This window comes from Paroedura picta, chromosome 1 (assembly GCF_049243985.1).
Source record: "Paroedura picta isolate Pp20150507F chromosome 1, Ppicta_v3.0, whole genome shotgun sequence".
Lineage (NCBI taxonomy): Eukaryota > Metazoa > Chordata > Lepidosauria > Squamata > Gekkonidae > Paroedura > Paroedura picta.
The window spans coordinates 42,258,877-42,280,727 of NC_135369.1; the positions used below are offsets into that span (position 1 = coordinate 42,258,877).

The window sequence follows — 21,851 nt, forward strand, 5'->3', positions numbered from 1 at the left end:
ATTAAGAGCCCCTCCGTCCATCCTGAGGTTTTTAGGATGTTTTTTTTGCTGTTGACTGGAGGATTTTAAGGGGATAGTGGAGTTGTGTTTTATAATTTTATGGGTTTTATGGGGTTTTATGTATTGGGGTTTTTATAATTGTTAGCCACCACGAGCCCTTGTAGGAAGTGGCGGGATAGAAATGCAATGATAAATAAAAATAAAATAAATAAATAAAAATACACTGTTCACTAGCAGTGGAACTGGCTACAATAAGAAGGCGATTTGTGTTCAAAGATGTTTCTACTTGGGCATTGTGTTTTTACGCTATTACACTTTGCTGTAAGACAAATACAAAATGCTATGAAAGACTAACAGCACAATCTTCACTTTCCTGGGAGTAAGTCCCATTAAACATATCCAAACACAACACTTAGTCATGCTCAGGACAGCCTCCAAGAGGTCGTGTGTTATTTTTATATGGTGATGTAAACCACACTGAATAATTCAACAGAAAAGCCAGGACCAAATTGTCAAATAACATACGAGACAAAGGGAAGAAAAGTACATGGCATCTACTGATATAGAATTATTTAAGAAATCTAGGCTAATATATAACCTGATCAAAAACAGACTGGGTAAATTAAATGCAATAATAAAGTGGTTCAGCATTTGCATTGCTAGTCTAGATAGAGTTTCAGTAGGGAGCTCCTTCCTTGGAAAGTTGCCCTCCTGGACTGCACTGGAAGAAATGAAATCTTGGGCTGTTTCAGTATAAAGCATTTTTATGTGTTCAAATATTCGAAAGAGAATATGAAAACAAAGTCGCTAAATCTATGCTAATTTAAGGCAATGTTGATAAGTTAGTGCCAAGATCTTTTCCTTGCATAAGTGAAACAAAATTCATTGTTTTGGAGTTCAGACATATCTGTGCATCAACTGTTTTCCATGAACCTTTAAAAAGAGCTACAAAAACTGACATTTTGGCATTATAGAGGTTTCGTAAGGGTATGATTTTATGGAGATTTTATTGTATGTTAGGAATGTTGCAATATTTGCAAATTTTATGGGATGGGATGTTTTTATCTGATGTGAACCACCGCGAGCCAACTTGCTGGGAGTGGCGGTATATAAATGAAATAAATAAATATTAAAGCACGTGGACCCTCTACATACAGTACAGCAAAACTGGGTATTCTATTTACAATGTTCATTGGTTGCCTTTTTCCCTTGCAGAACTCCAAAGCAGCTTACAGTGTTCTAAAAACACAACAGAACAACTGTTATAAAGCTACTATAAAACTCACAGTATTAAAACACCAATAGTAAAAGCTAAATCAAAACACATTCCTAAATAATAGTCTTCGGCTGCCTTCTGAAGACTGACAAGGAGAGCTCTAGGTGGATTATCCTGCAGAGGCTATTCCATAACTTTAGGGCTGCTTCTGAAATTCCCTCTCTCATGCACCTACTAAACAAGCTTCTTTACATGGTGGGACACACAATAGAGAGTGTTTCCTCATGATCTGAATCCCCAGGCAGGAACATAGGGCTTGGGGACAGATCAGTAGCCAGTATAATTGCTATACTACTGGAGACATATGCTCCTGATGGCTGGCTCCAAACAGCAGTCTAGCCACACCGCCCTGCACTAGCTGCAGCTTCCAAACATTCTTCAAAAGTAGCCACAAATAGAGTGCATTGCAATGGACCATTCTAGATAATAACTAAGATGTGAATCGTTGTGGCTAGATCTGACTGGTCCAGGAACAGACACAGTTGACACAACAGCTGAAGTTGGATAGGAGCTCTGAGTCATAGCAGCTACCAAGTTTTCTAAGGTGACTGTGATGTCAAGCAGCACCCCCAAGCTGCTAAGCCCATCCAAGACAGGGAAGTCCCTCGTTCACCTTCCTAATAAACCCAGAGAACCTCTTTGTTGTCAAAATTAAGTTTCAGCTTAATAAAATCAGAGTCCAGTAGCACCTTTAAGACCAACAAAGATTTATTCAAGGCGTGAGCTTTCGAGTGCAAGCACTCTAGAGTGCAAGCACTCTTTGTTGATCTTAAAGGTGCTACTGGACTCTGATTTTATTGTGCTACTTCAGATCAACACGGCTACTTATTTGAAAGTTTCAGCTTGTTCACCTTCATCCAGACCATTAATGACTCCAAGCACCAGTTTAGGACATTAACAGCATCCTCAAAATTAAGTGGAAAAGGCAGAGCTGGGTATCATCTGCACATTGCTGACTTCTTCGTTATTTTATGTAGATATTAAATGGCAAGGAGAATAAGATGGAATCCTATGGCACCCCATGGAGCAGAGCAGGAATCCCCCAACAATATTTTCTGACACTGAGAGCCCACATGGGACTCGAACCATTGTAACATGGTGCCTCTTAGTTTGTGCTGAGAGGTGGCTCAGTAGGATACTATGATTAATCATATCAAAGGCCAATATATGAGAACTAGCAGAATTTGTATTTTACTGTATTGTAATTTGTATTTTATTGCTCACTGCTCCAAGACCAATTTTGGAGAGAGGTGGGCTAGAAATCTCAAAAATAAACTAGCAGGGTCCCATTTTAGTTCTCAACAGAGGTCATCAACCAAGGCAACCAAAACAGTTTCTGTTTCAAACCCTGAACTGAAGCCAGACTGAAATGAGTACAAGTGCTAAGAGGCCACAACTTGCTCTAGCATTGCAGATTAGCTGGAAATTTTCTAACACAGTGGTGAAATGTTTTTCCAAAATAGGTCTATTCACTACTTCCTTGAGCACAAGCAGCACAGCTCCCACTTCCAACAAAGCATTTACCATTCCCTTACCAACTCGGCCAGACCCCCTCTAGCAGCTTTTATCAGCCAGGAAGGACAAGTGCGAGAATACAGGTGGTAAGCCCCAGTTGCCCAAGGCTCTTGCCCACATCTTCAGGATCCCAAAGCTCAAAAGTATCCATATAAAATGGACAAGAGATGCTGAAGGATGATCTATTTAAAAAGATGACATTTAAATGTTGTTAATACTCTAAAAATTGGAGTATTCGGAGCAGTGCTTTTAAAATATTAAGCAGGAATGGCAGGAGAATAAATGCTACTAATATTATCTGTTCTACATAGCATATTTCTGGTGAGGGCTTGGAGGAGGAGAGTGTTTCATGGCTTAAGTGCACTTATTAACACCTACTCAGAGTGGCTGTCCCACCTGAGTGCCGCCTCCTTCTCCAACTGGCTTGCCTGTCTGTCTAGTGGCCAGCCAATCGCTTTCCATCCCCAACCCCTGACCACCACCCTCCTCCTTACACTTCCCTCTGAGGCTTGGAGGCTGCAGATCCCTGCTGTGTGAGAGCTGCCCCTGCTGGCGAGTTCCCTGACAGCTACCTGCAGCTATTAAAGGTCTGGGGGGGGGATCGCAGAGTTCTGCCACACACACCCCAATCTCGTGCCTGTTGTATTCCAGAATGCAACAGGCTTAGACCCTAGTAAGTAGTATAATACCATGACAATTTCTGTTCAAGTTGCAAGACAAGCAAGTATAAGAAAGCAGTTTGCTCAATAACTGAGAATATCTAAGCAGTGTGACCATTATTCTGTATGTACTTACTTAGAAGTAAGTATAATTAACCTAGTATTCAATGATAGAACTAGACTCAAATCCCTATTCAGCTTTGAAACTGACTAACTGGGAAAATCACTATCTTTAATCTTACTCACAGGCTCTTATTAAAACAGGAATCTGTTAATTGCAAGCCACTTTGTAAACAACAGAAAGTAGGAAGGAGAACTGGTAAAGAACTGGTGAACAAGCACAAGAAAAATGGGGGAGAGGTGATAAAGAATTGAAGAATGAGCAGAAGAAAAATCAAATAGCGGTATAGGGGAGGTTTGACTAATACAATGTGTGGAAGAAACTTAAATTACTTAACTACAGGTACAGTGCAATCCTGTCTAGTCTAAGACCACAGGAAAAAAAGATAGTATCTCTGCACATAATTGCATTAGTATTCTTGTTCAGATGATTTATGAACCACAATGAAAGGCTACAATAAAATAAATCATTCCTTAGCAGTGCAAATAAAGTTATTCCAAGAACTGCAGTCAAAGTAGGATGGACCGAAATAGACATCATGTATTACCCAGAAGCTTTCATTTACCTTTCTTTTAGCTGACATCTGGAGTACTTTTTAAGATGGGTAGCTATGTTAGTCTGTAGCAACAAGATGAAGCAAGCACTTTAAATACTAACATCTATTCCAGCATAAGCTCTCCTGAGTCAAAGATCACAAGCAGTGCACATCTGACGAAATAAACTCTAAATCAGGGGTAGTCAACCTGTGGTCCTCCAGATATCAATGGACTACAATTCCCATGAGCCCCTGCCAGCAAATGCTGGCAGGGGCTCATGGGAATTGTAGTCCATGGACATCTGAAGGACCACAGGTTGACTACCCCTGCTCTAAATCATAATAGCTTGTGCTATAATCCTAGAGAACGTCCCAGTAAAATATGCACAGGATTGGGCTGGAGGCCTTTTACTACTCTGATCATTGTTCACTGGATGTCTTGTACTTTTATTACTGCATTTTTTTATTATTCAGTAATAATTTGCCTTGTGTCAGTGAAAAGGTCAAGCTATCAGCAAGGTAAATAATTAAATAAACAAACAGTACGTTTAACCCTCTAAGGTTGACTCAGCCTTCCATCCTTCCGAGGTCGATAAAATGAGTACCCAGCTTGCTGGGGGGTAAACGGTAATGACTGGGGAAGGCACTGGCAAACCACCCCGTATTGAGTCTGCCATGAAAACGCTAGAGGGCATCACCCCAAGGGTCAGACATGACCCAGTGCTTGCACAGAGGATACCTTTACCTTTAATGGGAGAGACCGTCCCACATTTTCCAACACAGGTAAAGACTGAAGACTACATTTAAAGGAGACTGATGATCAAGGTCAACATTGCAACTGGTTAGGAGTGAAAATACTTTGTGTGTCCTTATCCTTAGAAGAAAATTTATATATGCATTTTTCTAGCAAGAGAGGCGGATTCAGGGATGTGGAAGAGAGAAGGAAAAGTTTGTTGTATGCCTTTGCTTGGCCAACATCAGTGCACAGTTACTATAAACCTGAAGAAAGAAGCTCTAATCCAGGGGTAGTCAAACTGCGGCCCTCCAGATGTCCATAGACTACAATTCCCATGTGAATTCCCAATTCACGGGAGTTGTAGTCCATGGACATCTGGAGGGCCGCAGCTTGATTACATCTGCAAGTTTATGCTGGAATAAGTATTTAAAGTGTCACAAGACTACAACTAATTAGCAGCTACTCCTTTGGAATAATTACAACAAAGGCTTTATGTAAGATTCTTTTTTCAATCTGAAAGCACCTTTTTATTTGATTAAGGTATGGGCATATCTAGCTGCTTCAGATTTCTATACAAACTGGAGTTCATCTAAACACACCTCAAATCTACATAGACATAGAGCCCCGTAAATGGAACCTGCTCTCTCATGATGCCACAGCCTTGCACACCTCGTTCTGGGCCTGCAGTTGCAGCCTGTAAACCTAGCGCACCATTCTGGGCAGCAGACATTGGGAAGTCGCCAAGGCCGCTCTGCTCGGAAATTGGGCATTATCCTCCGACCAGGCCTCACTGCGGAACTGGGGGCGGCGTCACACATCCCCTACTCCTCCCAGAGTTACCCTCTGCCGAGACGAGGGGAAGAGGAGAAAGGCAGAACGACACCCTGCTCGGGTTGGGCGAATGGCAGCTCTACGGAGCTCTGGGAAGGGTTGCCATGGCGATGCCAAGGTCCAAGTGGGGGGGGGGGCGGGCAGGGTCGAGCGGCGACACAGACTCGGCCGCCGTCGCCTGGGAAACGGCGAGGCCGAGGTCAGGCTGGTTCTGCCAGCGAGGCCGGGCGGCTCCGGCGACGCCGTCCCGGGAAGGGGGCTCTCTCACCTGCCAAGCGGTCGCTTCATGCCGGCGTCTCCAGCGGGGCGGGCGCTGCCAGGAAGGCGCAGGCTGGGTCTCAGGCTGAAGCCCTTCTCCACCTGCGCGGATTGGGGAGGCGGGGAAGCGGCCGCCGGTGCCGGAGGGGCCAAGCGCTCATGCTCCAACGTGACGGACTCGTTCCTCTTTCTCATCCCGGCAACGCTAGCTCCGCTCGCTCGCTCGCTCGAGGGAAGCCGCTCCAGACCAGCCCGCGGCACTGCCTTTCCCTACATTATATCGGCCTCAGCCCGGCAACCGAAACACTCACAGCGCCTCCCACCCACCACCAATCAGGAGCGGCCTCGCCCACGTGGCTACAGCGAGGGAATGGCCATCTCGGCGGATTGGTTGGTTTTGACCGGGACAAAGATGGCGCCTGTGGAGTACGATGACATCTTAAGGGAGGAAGCTAATGTTTTGCTCCGCCCTGTGTTTTCCTGCACAAATAGATCATAAATGTGGTTTCTCACGTAAACATCGACAGGCAGGCATCTAAGCTTTGGCCACGGTAGCACTTGTGGCTGTCTCAAATGCAGGTCAGCGGAAGGCAAGCGCTTGCCGACTTTCTTGCGGAGAGGAAAGGGAAGGCGATTCTAAATCGCTTTGAGACTTCTGGGCCCATTCCACACATGTTAGTTAGACAATGCACGTTAAGAGTAGATTCCCCCGTTCTGCACAGGAAAAGCACCTGCAAAAGCACATTGAAAGTGCATTATCCGATGTGTGTGGAATGGTAGAGAAAAGCTGTATATAAGAATCAACTCCTCAACTGCTGGAACCAACATCACCCGAAGCTGCCGTGGCTGTTTACAATACAATCCTGCTGCAATATATCTGAATCAAGTTATTCGCTGCATTTTATTTTCAGATGTGTCATCAGTGTCATGTTGGGCCACTGTGAAAAACCGTGCCTCATGAAACAGACATGCTATCCCAGCAATTTCAGGAGGATTTATTGATGGTTAAAATCAGTACCTCAAGCAGCAAGACCCATCATGTTCTCTTCTTTGCATACTCTCTGACACAGTACTGGATTCGATTTTTAAGATAGGTTTGTCTTATCCACAATTTATTATAGTCTGAAGAATGACATGAGAAACAGCATAAAACATTTAGAGTTCAGTGGCATATTTAAGACCAACAAAGTTTGATTCAAGGTATGAGCTTTTGCATACTTCCTCAGATACAATATAATGGAATGGAAGTAATCAGTTCAAACTTACAGGTAGAGTGTGAGAGTAAATTAACATATAGCATAATAAAAATGATTAGCAGATTGTACTTGAAAGCATGTTATGCTGGGGTGTGAAAAGTATATGCTGTTTAGGGGAACAGAATAACCTATTCTCTAGAATGCATAAATATGTTAAGAAAACCCATCTTAAAAAGTTAAGTATACCTAAACTAATAATTTTGGGGTTGAGAATTTACTGTGTGTTATATGTGGGTAGCTGTGTTGGTTTGAACTGGAGAGTAAGCAGGTACATATATGCAGGGACAGTATTAAATCTAAACCTGCATTGGCCTCCAACACAGCATCACAACAACAGAGCAAAGTCTGAGTCTAGTGGCACCTTTAAGACCAACAAAGTTTTATTCTGGGTATATAAATTATTTTCACCTGCATGCATGTGCAGAGAAAAACTTTGTCTTAAAGGTGCCACTGGACTCAGACATTGTTCTGATGTTATGTTTGGAGGGCAGTGCATGTTTAGATTTAATGCTGTCCCTCTGTCTACGTACCTGCTTACTCTCCAGTTCCCACTGCTGTTTTTATGGTTACAAACTTAAATCCCAGAAAAATTGCAAGTTTCTAATACTCTCTCCTCATGAGGGACTGACATAGAAACCAAAGTAGCAACATTGCACAACATATTAAGACATGATTTCATAGGACAGCAAGATTCATCAGTCTGGAATTATCTGTTTATAAGTAATTATGATATCTGTAATTAAATGTAAATGATGTAGATACATTTTGTAATATGAGATTAAAACTATGAATCGTCTATCCCTGGGGAAGACAGAAAGCTCTAAACTGTACTCTTGCCTTGGAAAGCTCACACAAACTTTATGCAGCAATTCGAAGCCCTACTCAGATCTATTTAATGGACCTTATTCCCAGAAAAGTGCTTTTTAGGATTACAATGTCGGTTGTGAGTTATGCAATCAGTCACGAGAATACAGAATGGCTCCTGTTCCTTCCAGTGCTTTCCCAACCACCCCACGTTGCCAGCAAACTGAACGAAGCCCGGCAGCGCTGCCCATTTGGGCTGCGCCCACACGCCCCTCGGTATCTCAGACGCAGTCTCAGCCGTGTGAGAACAAGCGCGATGGGTACAATATGTCCCTTCTCCCTTGCCGTACCGAGTGAAGCAGCAGATTCGTTTTCTATTGGCTGTGCGGGGTAGAGGCGCGGGTTTGTTTTGCGCGCTCCGGGGACAGCCGGGAGGTGGGTTGGCGCTGCGCGGAGTGCAGGGGAGTCGTTTGCGCCGTTATGTTCTGTGAGAAAGCCATCGAGCTCATCCGGGAACTCCACCGCGCCAGCGACGGCCAGCTTCCTGCCTTCAATGTAAGCCTTTGCCCGCGAAAGCCGTTTTTCCTCGGCTTTTCTGACCTCCCGCAGTTGTGCTTCCCTCGGGTTGGGTTGCCAAGTTGCGAAGACTCCTGGAGCTGTGGGCAGTGGAGCTAGGGAAGGGGCGTCTGGGGTGGGGCCTCAGGAGTGTACAATGCCAGTTAGGAGTGCCAACCTCCAGGTGGGGCATAGCATCACAGCTCATCTCCAGACTACAGAGATAAGTTTACGTGGAGAAAATTGCTAATTTCTGTGTGTGTCCTTTCTCATCTTTTGCCACTGAGAAAACCCTAAGCTATTTTCCAGACTTTAAGAAACCCCAGAATTGGCCAATCGTCCAGAATATGGTTGGGAAGCATAGCTGTGTACATGCCTACCCAGGGCCCCTCCCCTTCCCACCCCATTCTGTCCCATCATTGGCCATTTTGAGCAGGGAGGCAAGTTGACATGACCATACATGGTAAAATGACATAACCATACACCTAGTAAATTTCCTTAATTTCCTCCAGGCCATTCTAGATTCTGGAGATTTTTGGTGGAGGGATCACTTGGGCATGAAATTGTGTGTGTGTGTGTGTGTGGGTGTATATATGAAGAGTCTCTTGTGGCGCAGAGTGGTAAGGCAGTAGAAATGCTGTCTGAAGCTGTCTGTCCATGAGTCTGGGAGTTCAATCCCAGCAGCCGGCTCAAGGTTGACTCAGCCTTCCATCTTTCCGAGGTCGGTAAAATGAGTACCCAGCTTGCTGGGGGGTAAACGGTAATGACTGGGGAAGGCACTGGCAAACCACCCCATATTGAATCTGCAAACGCTGGAGGGCGTCACCCCAAGGGTCAGACATGACTCGGTGCTTGCACAGGGGATACCTTTACATATATACATTTATATGTATACATTTAGAATCATAGAGTTGGAAGGGGCCATACAGGCCATCTAGTCCAACCACCTGCTCAACGCAGGATTAGCCCTAAGCATCCTAAAGCATCCAAGAAAAGTGTGTATCCAACCTTTGCTTGAAGACTGCCAGTGAGGGGGAGCTCACCACCTCCTTAGGCAGCCTATTCCACTGCTGAACTACTCTGACTGTGAAAAACTTTTTCCTGATATCTAGCCTATATCGTTGTACTTGAAGTTTAAACCCATTACTGCGTGTCCTCTCCTCTGCAGCCAACAGAAACAGCATCCTGCCCTCCTCCAAGTGACAACCTTTCAAATACTTAAAGAGGGCTATCATGTCCCCTCTCAACCTCCTTTTCTCCAGGCTGAATATTCCCAAGTCCCTCAACCTATCTTCATAGGGCTTGGTCCCTTGGCCCCAGATCATCTTCGTCACTCTCCTCTGTACCCTTTCAATTTTATCTACGTCCTTCTTGAAGTGAGGCCTCCAGAACTGCACACAGTACTCCAGGTGTGGTCTGACCAGTGCCGTATACAATGGGACTATGACATCTTGTGATTTTGATGTGATGCCTCTGTTGGTACAGCCCAAAATGGCATTTGCCTTTTTTACCGCTGCATCACACTGCCTGCTCATGTTTAGTTTACAATCCACAAGTACCCCAAGGTCTCGTTCACACACAGTGTTACCTAGAAGTAGGCATGCTTTTCATTTTTCTGACCCAGATGCAGAACTTTACACTTATCTTTATTAAATTGCATCTTGTTCTCATTTGCCCATTTTTCCATTGTGTTCAGATCTCGTTGAACTCTGTCTCTATCTTCCGGAGTATTTGCCAGTCCTCCCAATTTGGTGTCGTCTGCAAACTTGATGAGTAGTCCCTCCACCCCCTCATCTAGATCATTAATAAATATGTTAAAAAGTACCGGGCCGAGCACCGAGCCCTGATGTACCCCGCTACTCACCTCTCTCCAGTCTGATGAAACACCATTGACAACAACTCTTTGAGTGCGGTTCTCTAACCAATTCCCTATCCACCTGACTATCTGAAAATCCAGATTGCAGTCCTTCAATTTATCCATCAGAACATCATGGGGAACCTTGTCAAAAGCTTTACTAAAATCCAAGTAAATGACATCAACCGAATTTCCCCGATCCAGCAAACCTGTTACTTGGTCAAAAAAGGAAACCAGGTTGGTCTGGCAGGACCTGTTGGAGACAAATACATGCTGACTTCCTTGGATCACCAAATTGTCCTCCAGATGTTTGCAGATCGCTCCCTTTAATATCTGCTCCATTATCTTCCCCACAACAGAGGTCAGACTCACTGGTCTGTAGTTTCCCGGGTCATCCTTCCTCCCTTTTTTGAAGATCGGAATAACATTTGCTCTCTTCCAGTCCTCCGGGACATCTCCAGTCCTTAAAGAGGTTCCGATGATGATGGACAAGGGCTGTGCAAGTTCTCTGGAAAGTTCTTTGAGTACTCTCGGGTGCATTTGATCCGGACCAGGGGATTTGAACTCATCCAGTGCAGCTAAATGCCTCTCGACAACCTCTCTATCCATGTTAACCTGCCACACAGACACTGTCCTTTGGCTATGGCCATCTCTAGATGTGCCTAAACACTTTGACCTGTGGGAAAAAACAGATGTAAAATAGGCACTAAGCCTTTCTGCTTTCTCTGCATCTTCCGTTAGAGTTTGTCCATCCGCACCCAACAGTGGGCCTATTGCCTCCTTTACTTTACGTTTGCTCCTCACATAACTGAAAAATCTTTTCTTGTTACAATGGGCTTCCCTGGCCAATCTTAGCTCACCTTCAGCTTTGGCCTTTCTTATGATTTCTTACAGTGCCTAGTAACCTGTAGGTACTCTTCTTTAGAGCTCTGTCCTTCCCTCCATTTCCTGAACATTTTCCTTTTCTTTCTTAGTTCCTCTTGAAGTTCTCTGTTCATCCAAATAGGCTTCTTAGAGCTCCTGCAGTGTTTTCGTCTTTCTGGGATAGTCATTGATTGAGCATGTAATAGCTCCTGTTTGAGTAGCACCCACCCTTCACATGCTCCCTTCCCTTCCAGCATTCTCGTCCATGGTATGACAATCATCATGTCTCTGAGTTTATTAAAGTCTGCCCTACGAAAATCCAACATCCGCGTCTGGCTACAAGCTTCCTTGGCTCCCCATCTCAAAAGGAATTCTATGAGGACATGGTCACTTCCCCCTAGGGTACCCACCTCCTTCACCTCATCCACCAACTCTTGCCTGTTGGTCAGTATTAAGTCCAGTATGGCTGAACCTCTTGTGGGTTCATCTACCATTTGATAAATGAAATTGTCAGCCAGGCAGGTCAGAAAGTTGCATGACTGAGGACACTTCGCAGAGTTTGTTTCCCAGCACACATCTGGGAAATTGAAGTCACCCATGATGACAAGGTCCTGCCGCTTGGATATTTTCTCAAGCTACTCACAAAGTGCAGCATCCACATCCTCTCGTTGGTCAGGCGGTCGGTAGCAGACACCAACCACCACACTGTTTGTTTTCCCCTCGCTTATTTTCACCCAGATGCTTTCCACTGTAGATATGCTCTCCTCCACTAGAATTTCCTGACAGGTAAGCCCTTTCCTCACATACAGTGCCACTCCTCCACCTCTTCGATCTATTCTGTTTTTTCTGAACAGTTCATATCCATCCACCATTACATTCCAGTCATGAGAATCATTCCACCAAGCTTCTGTGATGCCTACTAGATCATACCTTTCCATCAGCATGAGAAGTTCCAGCTCTTCCTTTTTATTGCCCATGCTTCGGGCGTTAGTATAAAGACATCTGAATCCTTTTACTTTTGGTTCCCTATGAGCTGGCCTTGCCGGTTGGGCTGCCTCCGATCGTTTTCCTTCCATACACTGTTGATCGTCTCCTTCCCCTAGTGGCTTTAGTTTAAAGCTCTCCTGATGAATCTCCCCAGGTTCCTGCCAAACACATTCTTCCCCAGTTTCGATAAGTGCAGTCCATCAGGTGCTAGTAGGCCTTCCTCAAGAAAGCCTATCCCATGGTCCCAGAAACCAAATCTCTCCTGCCGGCACCAACTACGCAGCCAGTGATTCACCTCCATTATCTTCCTCTCCCGACGCATTCCTCTTCCCTTGACAGGCAAGATTGAAGAGAATACCACTTGTGCCCCCATTTGCTTGGGCTTCCTCCCCAGATCTTGATAGTCTTTTTTAATAGGAGCGATGGTATTCAGGGACATGTCATTCGTTCCCACATGGACCATCACAAATGGGTAGCAATCCGTAGATTTGAGGAGTTTGGGCAGCCGTTCTGAAACATCTTTAATTTTCGCCCCTGGCAAGCAACACACCTCACGGGTTAGGGGGTCGGGCCCAGCCACATTTACATTTACATGTATACATTTATACATTTACATATATATAAAGTGAGAGAGAGAGAGAGATAAGGCAGCAGACATGCAGTGGTACAGAGTGGTAAGGCAGCAGACATGCAGTCTGAAAGCTCTGCCCATGAGGCTGGGAATTCAATCCCAGCAGCCAGCTCAAGGTTGACTCAGCCTTCCATCCTTCCGAGGTCACACACACACACACACACACACAATAACCACCATATGCGGTATAGGTAACAAATGCGCTTAAATATGCATCTTATTTACACCCATAGTGATATTGCTTATTCACTGGATTTCCTTCACTGAAGCAGGTCACATGTAGAGATTTCCTTTTAAACTTTAGGTAATGATTTAAAATTTTATGAAAAAATATTTGTGTGTCTGTTGAAGCTTTTCCCTTGAATTTGGCATGAAAATTTTTCAAAAAGTTTGATGAAACTTTGTTTCATGAAAGTTTGTTTACCTTTGTTGCAGGAAGATGGGATCAGACAAGTACTTGAGGAGATGAAAGCTTTATATGAACAGAACCAGGCTGATGTGTAAGTAAAGAAAGTCAAATGCAAAAATAACACATAAAAGAACTGTCTTGATTTTAGATACCAGAAAGTTCAGGTGATCTTCTAATATTATTGTATTTGTACAGAAATAGTCTTCAGTGTTAGAAGCTATGAATTCTTCTTTCCCCACTCATTCACATGCAACCAGCTGGGTTACTTGGGCTAGTGATTGTCCTTTTAGAGCTGTTCTTAGAGAAAAGTTCTGCCAGAGCTCTCTCAGCCCCATGTACCTCACAGGGTATCTGTTGTGGGGAGAGGAAGGAAAGGCAATTGTAAGCTGCTTTGAGAATCCTTTGAGTAGTGAAAAGCAAAGTATAAAACAACTCTTCTTTATTCTTTTTCATATAAAACAGTGCAATGTCTTTATTTTTGTTTTAGCTTTTGCAGCTTTAAAATAAACATTTACTAAGACCAATAAAACATTTAGTAAAATGCACAAAGGGTAATCAAATTAAACTCCAGACAACAAAGGCCTAGTCAGTGGCTAGCTAATATTTTAGAATAGCATTTACTAAAATCTAGTAATATTGACATATATAAAAAGTTTATTTTGAGAAAACAGAATTGCCATGAATTAAGATAAGCAAGAAAATGAGCATGAAATGGAATGTCTAATATGTTGGTTTTAAATATAGATAGTTTATTCTCCATTTGTGTAAATGTAGTTTATCATAGCATTTTGATAAAATAACGGTCAAGTATCATTCAATCCAGTGCTTTTGTATTCTGCTTTACAAGGAAGTCTGTTCAGATATTAATAGTACTATTATATAATAAACTCCTTTCTCTGTATCTCATGCTCTTACTCCCCCCACCCCCAGCTCAAAGAGTTGTTGAGGAAATGAGAAGGCAAGGAAGCTTTGCTTCCTTTAACTCCTTTGGTTCATTGCTTTGGTTCCAACAAAGTATAAAGTAGGAGTCCCCAACATTCTTGGTACCCCTCCCAAGGCTTTTGGAGAGTGGGTTGGGCCAGGTTAAAACTTTGTCCAGCAAGGCTTCTGGTTGGCTGTGGGTATCTTTTAAAATGTTACTTTGGCAGCAGCTGCCGCCACAGCACAAAGATCTTCACTGTCTGACCAAAGGGGAAATTGCCTCCTGTAGTTGCCATTTTATGACTGTGCTTGCCACCCTGTGTCAGAATTCCAAAAATGCCTGCAGGCTCAAAAAGATTGCTGTTGAAGTATATCATGCTATTAATGTGTATTTTTATGCAACATGTCCTTCCATTGTTTACTAGAAATGAAGCTAAGTCAGGACACAGCGAGTTGATTCCAACAATCAAGGTTCGCCATTGTTCTCTGCTCAGAAACCGACGATGTATAGTTGCGTACCTGTAAGTTTAATTTTTTCCCCTGTAACCAGGAAAGTGAGATCAAAGTGTTTCCAGAGTCGTTCCTGGTTCTTCCATTTTTGCAGCTAATGTATTTCAAACGTATTTTTCTGGGTAGCTGGACTTGCACAAAAGCTGTGAGTCTTAAGGCAATTTGTTAAATCATGCTGTATAAACAACTAGCATAATTTGTAAAAAACAAAAACAAAAAAAACATGAGCTTAACCTGCCTTGCTATATATAGTTATCCCTGGTTGTTTGTTTGCTTATTACATTTATAGACCGCCACTCTCAGCCCAGCCGACTCATGGTAGTTTACATTACAATAGTATGTTGACACACACTAAACTGATTGATTGGTGACTTGATTGGTGACTGCTAGAGGATGTACTGTGTACTGCAAGAAGCTGAGACATTTCTTCAGCCCCTCAAAACCAATCCCTCTCTGGGTTCAGGAGATCACACAGCCCATCAACTTGACGAAGCAGTTGAAATAAGCCTGGGTGGGGAGGAGCAAGCCACATATATAACTTTCAAATTAAAGTTCTGATTTCCCCTAAGTTTTATGGGGTTAAATGGGCTGTGTTTTGAATTACAAATTCATTTCTTATGTCACCATCTTTGTTTTCTCAGGTATGACCGCTTACTTCGCATCCGAGCGCTTAGGTGGGAATATGGTAGTGTTTTACCAAATGTTGTCCGTTTTCACATGTCTGCTGAAGAAGTAAGCCAGTCTGTTTTCTAACTGTTTTAGAGGATAAGTGAACACTGCAGAAATACATAGTTGTCCGAAGTAGCTCAAATAGAGTGATATTGGCAAAACAGAGCTCCTTTCTTAAAATGCAGCCCTCTGTGCCCGGTAAAATGCTTCCCCTTGAAACTCAAGGAGCCCCATAAAAACAGCGCTGGGTGTAAATGGGTCTGTAGCAAAAGGGGAGAATCAGTGAATATTGGGCACACATCCCTTTACCAAAATTACACTTCTGCTGGCAGAAAATTGGTTTAGGCTATAGGCAGCTATAAATAGTATGTTGTTTTCAAATATTCCATGATATATGAAAAATTCAGTAACAACCTTAACAGCCCAATAAACAACAACAACAATAATAACAAAATAACAACAACAATAATAAAAATATATTGTTATATTGAACCTGCCCTTCCAGATCACTCAGGGTGGGTAACCAGTAAAATTGATATATGAAGTAAAAATAGTTTAAAACATTTACAATTCTACAAAGTACCCCCAATTAAAATTTCCAGAGAGAGGAGTCCTCTTACAAGGATCTTCTAATTCTCCTCCTCCTTCCAGCAGTAAAGGCCAGTTATCTTGGTGAATGTTTTGCGTAACTGAAGTTAATTTTCAACCAGGCAGAAAGTAGGGTGCACATAAAGCTGGCACACGACAGTTTCATACACATTTAAGCTTACTTTTGACTTGGTGCCAATCCGAATGTAACTTCAGTGTTCTATAGCACTGGTGTGCAATTTTATACCTTCAAGAAACCAAACATGCCACAGAATCCTCCACAGTGTAACAGGGCTCCTCATCAGATGCATTGATGTGTAAAGGGTTTCTGGACAGTGAATAAGTTGACTGCTGGAGTCTATCTTCCTGGCTATTTTTGTGGTGGTTGATGATGCAGACTTTCCCAAAAGCTTATGTTAATGCTTGTAAAGTTAAATATTATTATTATTATTATTATTATTATTATTATTATTATTATTATTATTATTATTATTGGATTTATTCCCTGGTACTCCAAAAACCAGCTCGTGGCGGGTTACAATAGTCCTTTGTTAAAAATCCCAAGTAAAAACCCATTAAAAACAGGACATAAGAATAGTAATGTGAAGTTGTGCCTATATATGAATATGTATCCTACAGAAAAGCCTTGATAATCTACTCACATGGATTGTATTCTGGCTAAATGCTGTATCAAATAAATTCTTCTGCAGAGAAGAAGTCTCTTATGCAGATAGTATGCATATATTGAAAATTGCATATACAGAGCATAAACAGTCTTAGTGCACACATTTTTCTACCAATGCTCTGTTCAGACCCTTTGGAGCCATACATCTATACTTGGGGATTAACTGCTTCGTAGTGGTATGCTGTCTCCATATGTGCTGCAAACATTTGAAAGTTAACATCTTTTCTTTGTGGTCTTGGTATTTTTTGTTTCATTTTGTCTTGAGAATTCAAGTTTTATCCTGTTATTTATCGTCTTCTGGTGCCCTTGACTTTAGCATATTTTTTGCTTTACTGTAATTAGATTAATGGGAGAGTCATTTTGTGTTTCAGATGGAATGGTTCAACCAGTATAAGAAATCTTTGGCTACCTATATGAGATCATTAGGAGGAGGAGAAGGGCTGGACCTTACACAAGATATTAAGCCCCCCAAAAGCTTGTACATTGAAGTAAGTAAACCTGAGAATGCTTAATTCTTTTAGAGTGGGTACAAGTTGAAGTTATGGTTAGTTTTAGAAGTTAAAAGGTTGGCATATGATAAAATACAGTTATTTAATTTTTTGCATGGTTGAATCCTAGAGTCATAGAGTTGGAAGGGGCCCTACAAGCCATCTAGTCCAACCCCCTGCTCATTGCAGGATCAGTCTAAAGCATTCAGCATTCTGCTTGAAGACTGCCAGTGAAGGGGAGTTCACCATCTCCTTAGGCAGTCAATTTCACTGCTGTTGTGTTTTGTTATCACAATTCAGATTATAAGATAACTAAAAGCTAAATTTAGATGCATGATCTTGGATTGTTAATATACTGAGGAATTATAAATCCTTTTATGTTTAAAGAAAGAAAAGTCCTTATCTCAGATTCACAGGATTAATAAGTAATATGGCATAAGAAGCTGCTGATCTTCTCACTCTGTTTTATGTTGATATCATTTGGGCTCTGATTAGTTAATGATGTGATAACCATCCTTCCTTTCTAAGGTTCGATGTTTAAAAGATTACGGAGAATTTGAGATTGATGATGGCACAACAATTCTGCTGAAGAAGAATAGCCAGGTATTTATGACAGGACAGCAAAGAATCTTAAGTTCCAGTCATGCTAGCCTGTTACTAAATAGCTACTTCTATTTATACTTTCCACCTGAGGTGGAGTTACATTAGTGCCTTTTGTTTGTAAGGAACCCTAGACCATTATATAGCTTTCAATCTAGACAAAGTACTAAAAAGAAAAAGTTATTTTTTTCACAGAGGCCACATCTACAAATAAGCACTACAGGTAGAGTTCAGAACATAAATGCCTGCTGAATTAGACCAGTGGTCCATCTAGTCCAGCATCCTGCCTCACATAGTGACCAGCCAGTTACTCTGGAAAGCCAGCAACAGGGCATAGGGGCTGAGGCCTCTCTCTAACTCTGGGATTCAAAGGTTTAGTGCCTATGAACGTGGAGGTTTCCCTCAGTCACCATGGCTAGTAGCCATTGATAGTTTTATCCTCCATGAATCTATCTAATTCCCTTTTAAAACTGTTTATTTTGGTGGCCATCACTACATCTTCTGGCAGTGATTTCCACATTTTAATCACTCTGGGTAAAGTAGTATTTTGTTGTTGTTGTTGTTCTTCATGAACCTGCTACCCATCAGGTTCACTGGATATCCTCAAGTTCTAGTTTTTGGGGAGAGGGAGAAAAAGTTATCTTTGTCAACTCTCTCCATGCCTCCTTAATCATCCCCCCCCAGTCATCTCTTTTCTAAACTGAAAAGAGCTGGTTTTATGTACCCTGCTTTTTATTAGCCAAAGGAGTCTCAAAGCCTGCCCTTTGCCTGTCCTTCCTCTTCACACAACAGACATTCAGTGAGGTTGGTGAGGCTGAGAGAGCTCTGAGAGAACTGTGACTGACCCAAGGTCATACAGCTGGCTGCATGTGGAAGAGTGGGGAATCAAACCCAGTTCTCCAGATTAGAGGCTACCACTCTCAACCACTACACCAAACTGAAAAGTTCCAAATATTCAGACTTTTCTCATAGGGAAGGTGCTCCAACCCCCTAATCTTGGTTGCCCTCCTCTGTACTTTTTTCAGCTCTTCAAGGTTCTTTTTGAGATACAGGGTACACAGACCTGTACACAGTATTCCAAATGAGGCCTCACCATAGATCTATACAGGGGTATTACATATCAGCTGTTTTATTTTCAATCCCCTTCCTAGGAAGCCCCATCACATTTTGCCTTTTTCCCTCAGTCTTTGCAGGTGAGCCTATAGTTGAAATTGGGAATGTTGTCCCAGTATGCTTTAGCATCTTAGCATCTTTGAATTTCCCAGCATCATACCAATGTCTGCTTTAGTCACCTCTCTTATTTCCTTCTTCATCTCAAGATCAGCGTTAAGGTTTTGATCAGGTGGGCAATAGGAACCCTTTTAAGGAACCCTTAGGGCCCAATATTTCCACTCATATTACTTCTGTTGAGGAATTAATTCCCCTGATATTTTCTAACTTGATTCTATGCCCTTTTTGATGTACAACACACCTCCCAACCCATCCCTCCCAGTCCTCCCTATAGAGCTCATACCCAGGAATGTCTGTATCCTGTAGATTTTCCCAATTCCACTATGCTTCTGAGATACCTACTATATCTAAATTATTATCAAACTCCAAAGCACTCCAGCTCCATCTTGGCTCAGAGACTTTTAGCTTTGACATATAGGCACCACAAAAGGAAAGTACTTTTTAGCTTATATACCTCCTACAAAATCAGTGTCTATTTTATATACTTTTTCCCACCTCAAAATTAATTCTGAATTAGACTAAAGGTTTGGGGACAACAATGAAATTGTTTCAGGCTGTCTTATTGTTAGATTCAGTTTTCATTAGGCTGTCTGTGCACTTTATCAGATTTTAAAATTATTACTCTTTTTCTCTCTCTTTTGCGCCCTCCTCCCCCAGCATTTTTTACCCAGGTGGAAATGTGAGCAATTAATCAGACAAGGAATTTTGGAGCATGTCCTGTCATAAAGTAATCATTAGAAAGTGTATGGAGGCCTCTTTGAAGAGGGTTTTAAATTGGGGAGAGCAGCCTACCGTGTCACAATGCTTTCAAGGCCAAGGATTTCAAGTTACAGTTGTGAAAGGCATGGCTAATACTCTGACAAGTGAATGTTTCATTGGTAGTACTTATTGTATATGCAATGTTATATACGTGACTTTTGTAATCCTTATACTTAAAAGAACATAATGCATAAATAAAGAGGAGTTTTCTGGCACCTTAAAGACTAACTATTATTCCAGTAAAGCCTTTCTTGGAGTAGAGTCCACTTCTCCAGATGCTGTGGGTATGTCATTTAATGTAGGGTGGGGGAAGAACAGCAGGGTTAAGAAGCCATGAAATGCACTTAGAAAAAGGTGAAATAAGTCCAGTCCGATAAAGAAAAATGGAGTCCATTTACTAGTTAGCTAAGATTGTTAATACCTGTAATAAGTGAGGAGTCTCCAGTATTGCTAAGAGAGTTCTAATGACCAGAAAAATAGCACAGACCCTGTTCAAAGAGGAAGAGCATGTGTGGAAACTCATTAACACAAGTAATTTTATTAGTGTTCTTTGCTGTTTAGTATTAATTTCACTGTTTTTATTCTGTAGGAATATCAATATATTGACAGTGTGAATGTAAGATAGGGCTGTTTACCTTTTGCAAAGCGTAAGGTATTAGGGACAATAGGTATATGTGTCCTTGCACTTTTACAGCACCAAACTTTACCCACTGAATTTTTTCCTCATTCTTGGGACAGGGTCAGCATAGAAAAGATGATGTGACTTCTCATCTTAAATTTGCTATTCCTGTAACTGCTTTGGAACTAGATGCTGAAACTAATTGCTAATGTAGGCCCAGTATATTTAGATGCTGTTTTGCTTTAGAAAACAGATGACAAAGTTTCCATTTAGTGGATGAAAAATTGTTGCATGCTGCCTGCACTGCTCCCTGGATTCCTACAGAATTTGAAGTGGATATAAAGTTGGTCCATCAAGTTGTCCCCCTGCTTGTGTAGACATTCTCTGTAGTCAGTGCTGGAAGCAGCCATCACAGAATCTGTTAACAGCTGCAGTATCAGAAGTACGGATTAAAGGTAAAAGGTAAAGGTATCCCCTGTGCAAGCACCGGGTCATGTCTGACCCTTGTGGTGACGCCCACCAGCGTTTTCTTGGCAGACTCAATACGGGGTGGTTTGCCAGTGCCTTCCCCAAGTACGGATTATGAACTGCTAAACTTGTGGCCTCACAATGTTTCAGAACTAGCATAAAAGTGCTGATTTTTAAAAAAGAATTAATGTATATAATTTTTACAAGTGTGTATCCATATAACTGTAGATCTTTGTCAATTTTCACTATTACAAGGAAATCAAAATATGGTAACAGGATTTGTTCCATTATCAGAGAAGCATCAGGTCCTAAGATACCTGTTATGCATGCAACATGGATTTAAAAGCTTCTTACATGGGCAGATATAATTTCCAGACAGATTCATTTCCGCTATCCTAATACAAGTCTCCTTATACTTTTATTTTGGATTCCAATCATGCAAGCATCTGTAGTTGATACTGCAGCTAGATGTTACTGATGTGGGGAATTGAAACTGATGCCACCCTGAGATTTTTCCCAAGACAATACAGCAAATCAGAAAGACGGGACAAATCTTGAAGGTACTTGGACATATTCTGATGTTGTGGGAAAAGAAGAAAAAAAAATCTGTTTTCCCAATTCTATCCAAACTTATTTCAGTAATTGGAAATGGGTCTTCCGTGACCCTCGTTGCTGTCCAAGTGGCCTCTGCCCTATGAGACGCCATCACAACTAGCTCCCTGCCACCAAGGAAGGCAAATAGATGTCACAGCACCAAACGGGCCAAGACCTCACAATCCAGCCCAAGTAGGAGCTCATTTTTAATTTCTTTTATCCAGCCTGCTTCAGATACACTTGCATTTTCCCCTTCTACTATGCCCAATGGCAACACGGTAGAAAAAAGAATTCATTCTCCATCTTGTAGTGCGGCCCTGTATTGGGACTGTACACGCGCAAGCCTGCTGCAGAGAATTTTAAAAACTAAAGCTCCAGTAGGCAGTGCTCCCAACTCTCCAAACAGCACATTCATCTGCCTTCCTGTC

General features: G+C 42.2%; 2 protein-coding genes across 3 annotated transcripts in view; one reads left to right on the forward strand and one right to left on the reverse strand.

Moving 5' to 3' along the window:
- ABHD12 (abhydrolase domain containing 12, lysophospholipase) overlaps positions 1-6,271 on the reverse strand; it is a 63,491-nt gene extending 57,220 nt beyond the window's left edge. The window contains exon 1 of one of the 2 annotated variants that reach the window (XM_077335334.1): positions 5,942-6,271. In XM_077335334.1, coding sequence (XP_077191449.1) covers positions 5,942-6,126 — 185 coding nt within the window. In that variant the 5' untranslated portion in view covers positions 6,127-6,271. Of the gene's footprint in view, positions 1-5,511; positions 5,676-5,941 lie in introns of those variants that run through there. The other variant, XM_077335343.1, reaches the window with a different exon arrangement.
- Positions 6,272-8,367: 2,096 nt separating this feature from the next.
- GINS1 (GINS complex subunit 1) lies at positions 8,368-19,957 on the forward strand. The gene is made up of 7 exons (XM_077335385.1): positions 8,368-8,546; positions 13,319-13,383; positions 14,639-14,734; positions 15,365-15,455; positions 17,037-17,153; positions 17,682-17,756; positions 19,641-19,957. Exons 1-7 carry the CDS (start codon positions 8,472-8,474, stop codon positions 19,707-19,709), a joined length of 588 nt encoding a protein of 195 aa, XP_077191500.1. The 5' UTR covers positions 8,368-8,471; the 3' UTR covers positions 19,710-19,957.
- The last annotated feature ends 1,894 nt before the right edge of the window (positions 19,958-21,851 follow it).